The sequence below is a fragment of the Eretmochelys imbricata genome, chromosome 5 (genome assembly GCF_965152235.1).
Source record: "Eretmochelys imbricata isolate rEreImb1 chromosome 5, rEreImb1.hap1, whole genome shotgun sequence".
NCBI classification, from domain to species: Eukaryota; Metazoa; Chordata; order Testudines; family Cheloniidae; genus Eretmochelys; species Eretmochelys imbricata.
This window is the reverse complement of record NC_135576.1, coordinates 71756004-71766480: the sequence shown is the minus strand read 5'-3', so window position 1 is coordinate 71766480 and position 10477 is coordinate 71756004. Positions and strand designations below refer to the sequence as shown.

The window sequence follows — 10477 nt, the reverse complement described above, 5'->3', positions numbered from 1 at the left end:
ATCAGTTTATCAACTGCACTGAAATTTAACTGAGGTATGACAAGTTTACACAAGAAAAAACTAAGTGAAATACAGTAGTTTTAAAGCAGAATTTTTTTTTTGTTTTTGGAGCGAAACCGTCTACCACAACACAGTACACTAAAGTAGCACTACTGCTTTGTTGGAGACAGTGGTCACACAGTGTGCCCAAAAGAATGTTCAATTCCCAATTTTTAAAATGAGAATGAAGCACCATCTAAGGAAAAACAGGACCGAAGATTGTACCCTAAAACAGAATCACTTCCTCACTAACAGGCTCTGGCTAATCTCATTTAGTTACCAGTTTATATGGCTTATAATGACCAAATGTTTCAAATGGTAGGAACTAAAATGCCTAACAACAAAGTTCTCTATTAATGTTTTAACAGACTGGTCACACTAACATTAGCATGGGAGACACAAACACAGCCTGACATTATGGCAACCGACCCTAACTTTTTCTAAGTAGGTAAAAATAAATTGTTACCCAAGTTTTCTCACTGCACATACCCCCTCAACAAATACTGCACTCACGTGTTGGAAACTGAGGTAAACATGGGTTGCCATCTTCCAGCTTGAGTTGAACTCGTACTCTGCCTCTATATTGCACATCACGGTTCCACTCTCTAGGGTACAACTTGTTCTTCTAGCAAGTGGAAAAAAGAACACCACAGTTAAACTAGAGATTAAGAGGCAGAAAGGCATTTCATAAGATAAGCATCAGACATTAAAGAAATATGTATTTAAAATTGCTATGTACTAAAATGTCCATAACTAAATAGACACTGCTCACAGACGTACACCTTTTTGAGGGAGGTGTCTCAGCCATGTAGACCTTAGGTACATGCTTTGAAAGTGAACGGTCACACATGCTTATTGGGAAAATATGATCATACTCTGGACTTTACAACTAACCTGGTGGTATGTATGCTAAACTTCAGAACAAAATTTCAGAAGTAAAGGCAATCTACGTCTGGGCTGAACTAGTGAGGATGAAGTGACTACTGTTAAACCACTGGAAAAAAACATTCTTTCAAAGGAAGCAGAATAGTTATCCTCTCCCATATTTCTCTTCACAAAATAATTCATACAGCACAAAACCAGAGAGGTGTTTGAAGACATACTGATAAAAGTAATTTACAGATGACAAAGGCTGGTGAAGAGTTGAATAATGATGTAGACAGGACAGTCATACAGAGCCATCTGTATCACTTGGTAACCTGGGCCCATTTGAACAAAAGGCATTTTAAAGCAGCCCAATGCAAAGTTATACATGTAGGAACAAGAAATGAAGGCCACACCTACAAAATGGAGGACTGTACCATGGAAAGCAATGACTGGAAAAAAAAAATTAAAATTGTAGTGGACAGACAGCTGAACATGAGCTCCCAGTCTGATGCTGTAGCAAAGAGAGCCAGTGTGATCCTTGGATGCATGAAGAGGGGAGAAGTGAGTATGAAGGGGATTTTAGCATTGGTGAGACAGATACTGGAATACCATGTCAGTTCTGATGTCCACATTTTGAAGAGGATGTGGAAAAATTGGAAAGGGTGAAGAAAAAAGCCACAAAAAGTATTCGAGAATTGGAGAAAATGCCTGTGAAATCTTAATCTGTTTAGCTCAGTGGTTCTCAACCTTTCCAGACTACGGTACTCCTTTCAGAAGTCTGATTTTAGTTTCTCAAAAAAAAATTAAAAGATGACTTGATTACAGTATCTAAGAACTTTCATGGGGAGAAAGTACTGAGTAATAAAAACATCCTTAATCTAGTGGAGAAAGACATAAGAACAAATGGCTAGAAGTTAAAGCCAGACAAATTCAAATTAGAAATTAGGCACAATTTAAAAAACAAAACAAACAATAAAACCCACACAGTGAGGGTGATTAGCCAGAGGAACAAACTACAAATAGAAGTGGTGGATTCTCCATCTGTTGGAGACTTCAAATCAAGATGTATTTTAGCCAAGCCCTAGTTATTAGTCTCAAATACAGGGTAATGATGAAACTTAATGGCCTGTGACATATAGGAGGTCAGACTAGATTATCTAATGGACCCTTCTGACCCTAAAACAACAAAAAACCTGGGTCTATGACATATGGAAACCATTTATAGGACTTAGAATTCAAGTATGACAATGTGTATTACTACATTTACTGAAGAATATTGTTAAGATTTTATCTTTAAAAGACATTAACCATAACTTAATTATTTATGTTTGTCTATTTTCTGTGTAAGTTTTGTTTAGAATTTTTTAAAAACACATTTTAATGATTGTGTTGTGAATGTACTAGCAGTTATGAGAGGAAAGTTATTTGTAACTTAGCTGTATACCTATTTGTATTTAAACATCCCAATCAAGTCACTGTTCCCAAAGTTCCAGAGATAAGCCACATAACCTGACAGAAGTTATCTGAAAGGAGGAGTATGAAACATTACATCGCAGTACTCCATCAGCACTGCATTTTGATAAATCTGATTAAGATTTTGTCAATCTTATGTTAGAAGTTTATAATTTAGAAATGAAGGGGACATCATTTGAGCAATCCACACAGAATACTGAGGGAAGTGTCATCTAGACACAGGTGAAAGATCTAAACCTTTGACATCCTTCAGGACAATAGGGAAGACTGAATGCTGCACATTCAGAGCCCAGGGGCAAAGGTGGCTTTAAAAGCCTTGAGATTCTGCGTAGTTCGAGCACTGAAATCACCCCTCACATAATTTAGGCAGATAAAGTTACAACAGTCCCATGTAGGCTGCCTCTGAGCAGCTCCACAACACAGTGCTATAGCCCTATCTCCACCAGACTTCCCAATCTTGACCTGTGAGAGCCATAGGCTGTCTTATGCAGCAACCACAGCTGAAGAACTCTTCTCCAGGTAGTTAAGGGGCTTTTATAACTCCTATCCAGCACAGTGGGTCTAGGCCAGGGAATGTCTAAGCGCATCAGAGATGCTCAGGTATGCTATAAGTGACTACTGCGATCATCATAAAATAGGTTTCAGAGTAACAGCCGTGTTAGTCTGTATTCGCAAAAAGAAAAGGAGTACTTGTGGCACCTTAGAGACTAACCAGTTTATTTGAGCATGAGCTTTCGTGAGCTACAGCTCACTTCATCAGATACATCATCAGATATCTGATGAAGTGAGCTGTAGCTCACGAAAGCTCATGCTCAAATAAACTGGTTAGTCTCTAAGGTGCCACAAGTACTCCTCATCATAAAATAGAGGTACTTGAAAGTTCCCTTTCAAACAACCAATGTTTTAAATTTTCCTGAAGATGCTGATGAAAGCAATCTAATGCACTAATTCTTAAAAACTGTTACTACTGAAAAATGTGATGCTCACTTGAAAGTTCTGAAACCCTTTGTAATTCCTAGTAAAAATTCTTCCTCTCTCTTATTTGGCTTTGCTCCTGTTACAAAAGTAACAGTCAATATTTGTGTGTCTCCAAGGGATAAGAAAAATACAGACAGTTCTCTGAAAGCATAATGATAAAGGTATATATGCTTTAAAATATATCAAGGTCCACTTAATTTCCAATTTTTATTACGATAAGGCTAGCAACTTTGATGGTACAGATTAAAGAAAAAAATCTGATTTATGAAAATTTAAGATGGTGCTGGCAAAATTTGTACCTGAATGAGCAAGTTTTATGGTACTACTGGTTACATTTTATATTAATGGGCAATTCATGAGAATAACTGAATTGTTCTTTACTTCTCAGAAAAAAATCTTTATATTTAATTATGACTAGTGACTTGATTGATGTTTTCAGGGTATTTGAATGTATACATTAAAAGGAAGATCTTATTGATGAAAACCTAAATGTTTTTATGAGTATAGAAGTTTTACAGTATTCACTTTTAGGTTAATCTAAGGTACTGGAGTAATTACTCTTTTCTGTTGTCAAACTGCACTTTATGTGCCAAAACAGTTAAACTATCAGAACTTTAATGCCAAAAGAGACATCTGTGACCTGTGACATACAGGAGGTCAGACTAGAATTACACCCAGTTACCCCTGCATGAAGCCCAGTAACTTATATTTGGCCAACACATATCTGTGAGAAAGGCATCCAGTCTTGATGTGACGATGCCAAAAGAACGAGAATCCATCACATCTCTTGCTAGTTAGTCCCAATGGCTAATTACCTTCAATGTTAACAAAACTGTGCCTAATTTCAATTTGAATTTGTCTGGCTTCATCTTGCAGCTAGAGTCGTCCCTTGGGTAGGGCGAACGGGGGAGACTGCCCAGGGCCCTGGCTTTGCGGGGGCCCATGTTTCAATAAAATCCCGATATTTAGCCCTTTGTCCCCCATCCCGACCAATGTACGATCGGGACGGCATTTGTCCTGATATTCAGGTGACGAGGTAAGGCAGGAGGGATGAGGCAGAGAGCAGACTAGCAGGGAGGCTGATTTGTTCTGGGCCCCGCAACCCCGTAGGGACGGCCGTGCTTGCAGCCATTGTTTTCTGTTATGCCTTTCTCCAATAGGTTAATGAGCCCTTTAGTACCTGTATTTTCTCCCCATGAAGGTACTTAGACCCTAATCAAGAAAACTCTTCATGTACTTTTTGATAAACTGAACAGATTGAGCTCTTTAAGTCTATCACTGTAAGGCATTTTCTCTAGCCCTCACATTTTTAAATTTCTTTTCTGTACTCTCTCCAATTTTTCCAACATCTCCATAAATATTAAGTTAACTTATGTTCAAAGAAATCAGAGGACTTGATTGATAAGTTTATAGAACATTTTTTTCAATTTAAAAAAAAAGTCTTTATCAAGATGTATTCATAAAGTTTCACATTACCTCAACAAGCACATTGAGTCCAATTGCTGCACATACATCTTGGATTTCTGTAGATGTGGGATTTTCAATGGCCTATTAAAATAATGTTTTAAATTACTACATTGCCCTTTTAAAAAAATTAGTCTACTGCTGAGAAACAAATCCATCGTAATTAGGTGTTGATTGGATGAGCTCCTGAAATTCCTCAGGGGAAGCAGTAGTCAGGGAAAGGGAGGGCACAAAGATGGATCAGGGAAAACAGATCTGCTTGCTTTTCCACTTATGTAAGGTATTTATGAACCAGGACATGTACATTTCCTGGAATATATTAGAAAGAAAGGAACAAAGCACCAAAAGACAGGAAAAAATAAGCCTGGGCTCAAACATTAGCTGTAGACAGGCCTGGGCAGGAACCCAGGAAGGAGTGGGGACAGAGTTAGTACTTTAGAAAAACAATTTTGGTTTCTTTGGAGTGAGATAGGAGTAAGAGATTTCTTTGTGTGTGGTTTAAGCAATTAGAAGGGAAAAAAAAAACCCTAAACCCAAACACCAACCTGCAGCAATGAGTCTCAGAGCCCAGGCCTACAGAGTTGGGCTTTTGTGACGTTCTCACTTGGATTGGAGCCTGGGCTCTGAGACACACTCTGCTCAGTGGGTTTCAGAGCCCGGGCTCCTGATCAAGTGGGAATGTCTACTCTGATATTTTTAGCCTGTAGCACAAGCCTGAGTATGTGAGACCCAGGCTCAGAGACTTGCTGCTGCAGGGTTTGTGCGTGTGTGTGCGTGTGTGTAGACACACCCTCAGCTACAGACTGAGGAACTAAGAGAGGATTGACTGAGTGACAGGCATCTCTTGCCAAGGGGTCAGCTAGAGACTGAAGAGAAAGGAACAGAAGGCCAGGCATCAGTTATCAAAGACGTAGGGGCCTGATCACTCAAGTAACAGACTTAACTACTAGTTCAAGTTAAAACAACTGACTTTTTGCTATAACAGGAAAAACATCTAAGAAAGTATATGGAGAATATGGATGTTTTAGCAGTCAGTGTTTAATCAGTGGCACTTCTCAGTAAGCCATGTACTATATGTCTATTCCACTATCAGCTGGGCTCCTATTGGATCCTGAAGCACTAGTTATGGACACAGAAGTAACAGACAAGAAATGGTACATTACAGACAGTGACTCAAATGCGTTCTATTTCCCATCATCCTTGATATTACAGGGGGCCTCTAGAGTCAAAACAAGAGTGCAAAACACACACATCTAAACTAGTTAGATAATGAAATTACAAGCAAATCATTAGGCAGCCTTACAAAATCCTTCTTGCCCAGGTGATCAGTATCTGTTTCCTTCATCACTGCAAGGACAGGCAAGAAGATTTTGTACTAGTGAATTTTCAAGAGATTTTCAAGGTTGCATTCAGTCTCTCCCAGCTGATCTGTTTGAGCCTTGCTCATGTGAAAATAAGAGGTTCTGAACGCAGCCTTTCCCATGTTGAATTCACATGTTGACACCAATGGTCAGTCTTCAAATATGTTACAGAATTCAATCATCAACTTTCCTCTCCTTCTCCTCAAAAAAGCTTAAGTAACCTTGTTCACAATTGTTAGTTCCTGCCCAAACTCCCTCCAAGCTATCATGAAGCAAAACTTAGTTTTCCCATGCCACCCACAAATTACTTTGTCCATAGGTATTCTTCTTCCTTCTGCTATTGTCTTCTTGTTATTTAAGTACGCTGGATAGATGCAGATGAATCTAAAAAAAAAAAAAATGTAATATAAGTTCTGGAAAATACTGGTTTTTGTAATATCTTCTAAAGCACATAAAAAAACAAAGGAATGCCCACTTCTAAAACTTGGAAACTGTCATACCAGATCAGACCATTGGTTTATCTAGTATAATTGCCAGATTGTGAAAGTACCACACAAGTCAGGGGAAGATGCAAAAAACCACACCGTGAACAATGATGGACCATAGGGAGAGATTTTTCCTAATACTAGGATAGCGGCTAGCTAAAACCTCAGAGCATGAGGTTTTTATATCCTTTACAATTTTGTCCTATTTTAAGCAGCTGTGTAAACTATTATAAAAAACAATTCCTTTGCTAAATCCTGCTAAGCTCCAGGGTTTGATATCTTGCAACAGATAACTCCACTGTCTAATTATGCAAAAAACAAAAAAACAAACCAAAAAAACCCTTGTTAGTTTTAATTTGTCTTCCAATTTCGTTTGGAAACCTAAAATATAGCATTATTAAAGAGTAAACAGGAATTCCTTACTAACCTTTTCTACATTGATGATTATATTGAAGTTGCCAGACATTTCCCATTATATGACACTGCCAGAGATGGGGGAGAATGGGGAATGATGGGGAAAAGAATCTTTGCAAATACGTGGGAAACCTACTGGCAATGTGTTGTTCTCCCTCCACCTCTAGTGCTGGTCTACACAGAGGATGACAATCTACTATTTCTATCAGTTACTCCAGTGGCAGAGGTATGTGGAGTGAATCTAAAGGTTTCAACCGTGATGATGACCCATATGGCTATCAGTGTGATGCTACATGACGGAGTTTGTTTTTTCAGTTTGCCTTTTTTAAAACCTAGGCAACTGCATACAACAAATGACAATAAAAGAACATAATTAAGGTTGCAAAAATCAAGCATTCAAAAGTTAGGACATGGCTGAATCAAGGTTGCCCTGGCGCATATGCATTATCTTTGTATACACAATAACTCCTATTTTTTCCATAGGACCCATACCTCATCCAGTGCACAGGATGGACTGACCTCTAGAAATGAATCAGGGTTGTGTAGTAAAGGACACTGTTTTCTGTATTATTTGTCACCAAAATTGGAAAGTATGTAGTAAATGAGGCAGCACACAGCAGGTAGATATAGGATGGTTCACATGATTAAAGCAGATGAATACTGCTCTGGATTAGATGTCACTGCCACAGAGTTCCTGTATGATGTTCATCAAGTCACTTAAACCCAGCCTTTCACAGGTTGTCACAAGTTGTTTGTTCCTCATTTTCTGGGTGCCCAAATTGAGACCCTGGAACCTGAGTCTGGGTGCTGAGCACTCACAACTGCAACAAATATCAGTGAGATCTGTGCTTGAATATATAAAAAGTGTTATACAACACTAAGTACCCTGAAAAAAACAGGTCCTAGGCACCTAAAATTAGTGGATACTCTTCACCTTCTATTCTCTGTGCCTCAGTTCACCCTGGGTAAAATGAGACTATCATCACCCCCTCACCTCACCGGAGTATTGCAAAGATAAAATTCATCTCTATGAAGCACTCTGACACTGCAGTGGTAATCACCATAGAAAATTCCATGAGAAAATTAATAACTCTTGTCTTCAGAGTAGGGTTTGAATAGTGTGCAGCACATAAGGCCTAGGGCCGCACAATGAACAATAGGGAGAAAACAAAATACTGAGTAGTGGCTCCCCAAGTGAGCACAGCCCATTCTGCCCACTGAATGAAACAGTGGCGAGTCCTGGGGAAAAAATATTTCTGTGAGCATGTAACTAGACCATAGGTTCTCAAACTGGGGGTCAGGACCCCTCAGAGGGTTGCAAGGTTATTATATGGGGGGGATCATGAGCTGTCAGCCTGCACCCCAAACCCCACTTTGCATCCAGCATTTATAATGGTGTTAAATATACAAAAAAGTGTTTTTAATTCATAAGGGAGGGCCGCACTCAGAGGCTTGCTAAGTGAAAGGGGTCACCAGCACAAAAGTTTGAGAACCACTGAACTACAGGCTGTAGTATAACGTAGCCACCCAAGGGGACAGATTTAAGATTCCCTGTGCTAGGTCTTGTGGCACCTTACAGACTAACAAATTGGGTTTAGCTCACGAAAGCTTATGCCATAATAAATGTGTTAGTCTCTAAAGTGCCACAAGGACTCCTCCTCCTTTTTGCTGATACAGACTAACAGGGCTGCCACTCTGAAACCTGTGCTAGCTCTGAGTGCCTGACTTCGCAGCCCTGCTCATTTAAGGCAACGCTGTCTGGGCGTGAATATAAACACCTCTTGCTGCCATCTATTGCCCCCCTCCACGCTAGATCAGCTCGCCGCTCACTCGCGGCCCCTGTTCAGCCCCATGCGCGTTTCCGCCACCCCCCCCAGAGCTCCTTCGAGGAGCGGTGGCGCCCAGCCCCGCACGCAGCTGTCACCGGCTCGCTCAGCAGGTGGGTCGCGGCCCCCTTCCACAGCCAGGGAGCGCGGGGCAGGAGCAGCGCGGGGGCAGCGCCGGTCCGCCCAGGGCCCGCTCGCGGGGAGCAGGCCTGCAGGACGTGTGAAGGACGGGGGCAGAGGAGCCCCAGCGCCTCCTCCCACCCCACCGGCGCAGGGGCCACAGGGCCAGAGCCACCGAGCAACCCGGGAGCCGCAGCCGCCCCTGAGGTACCGGAAACATGCGCTGCCCCGCGCGGGGGGCCGTTACCTTTCCTTGTCCGCCGGGGAGGTGGCGGCCCAGGCCATGGCGGTTGTGGGGCTGGGGGGGGAGCGCAGCACCGCCTCCCCCACCGTCACTCGCTACTACCCGCTCACTCCTCACAAACACAGAGCTCTTGCCAGGCCAGCAAGGAGTGCAAGAGGCGAGCCCACACACAGTCTCGCGCACACCTTCGGCGCCACATTCCTATTGGACCACAGAACTGTCACTCAAAGAAGACTGTACACGCGGCATCCTATGGGTCGTGCTCTTTAACTCTCGCGACATTTGAATCGGGATAGCGAGAGGCTGGGCGAACAGCTTCCTGCCGAGGCGCGGCGCGCGTTTTGTGGTGCGCATGCGCTCTTCGAGTCAGCGGCGCGCCGCGGAGGGAGGGAGGCTGGCGGCGTGTGAGTTGCTGCCCCCACCGTCGCAGCGCTTCGCGGCCCGGGGACGGCCTTGATGCCGGAGTCCGGTTAGGCCTTCGCAAGGGTGGCCGCAGGGCCCAGTGGTCCTCCAGGGGCCCTCCATAGCGCGAGGGGCGCTGAGACCCCGCTGTCGCGCGGGTCCGCGCTGCTCTGTGCGCAGGCGGCCGGGCTGTGCCCGCTGCTCAGGCTCCCCGGCAACGCAGCGTCTGATCCCCTGCCCGGCACGGATGGAAGCGCGGTGCCCCAGGTCCTGCTGGCAGATCAGTCACCGCAAACGCTTCCGTTGAAGTAGTTTTTCCAGCCCTTGCCGTTGCAGATTGAAGCTTCAAAGCGTGAAACCCAAAGGCTCAAAGCCCAGCTGGCAAATACAGAGCGCCCAGCCTTGGTGAACGTCACAGGGCCTGTACAATAATCTAATGCCTTCCTCGGGGGCTGACTCATGATTTTTGAAAGCCTGGGGTGGGCAGTCCTGGCCCAGCGCTCAGCAGCGATAACAATTTATGGCAGGACTACTGCTGATCAAAGTGCACCCGAGGACGGTATGACGTTGCCAGCTCTCATTTTAGTATGGCTAGGACTTAGTTTGGGGGTAGTTGGTTTGAGTGTCACTGGTTTCCCCCTCGAATCTGAATTCTGCTCACCGTTGAGCAATGTATGGCAGAAGTTGCCTATAGGGTAGAGCTTCAGTATATGCAAAATCGGTTCTATTCTGGAGTAAATAGGTGGATGGACCCTATTGTATAATAAAACTACCTATTTTATTAAAGGCATGAAATGTTGATAC

At 42.9% G+C, this 10477-nt stretch overlaps 1 protein-coding gene across 6 annotated transcripts in view; it reads right to left on the bottom strand.

The window, feature by feature from the left end:
- Positions 1–9476, bottom strand: part of SRP19 (signal recognition particle 19) — a 33325-nt gene extending 23849 nt beyond the window's left edge. For 4 of the 6 annotated variants that reach the window (XM_077817313.1, XM_077817314.1, XM_077817315.1 and 1 more), the window contains exons 1-4: positions 9275–9474; positions 6491–6566; positions 4834–4905; positions 553–664 (exon numbers count right to left, since the gene is read on the bottom strand). In XM_077817313.1, the coding sequence (XP_077673439.1) occupies positions 553–664; positions 4834–4905; positions 6491–6566; positions 9275–9312 (298 nt within the window). In that variant the 5' untranslated portion in view covers positions 9313–9474. Of the gene's footprint in view, positions 1–552; positions 665–4833; positions 4906–6490; positions 6567–7573; positions 7925–9274 lie in introns of all 6 variants that reach the window. The other 2 variants (XM_077817318.1, XM_077817319.1) reach the window with 2 other exon arrangements.
- Between the last annotated feature and the right edge of the window lie 1001 nt (positions 9477–10477).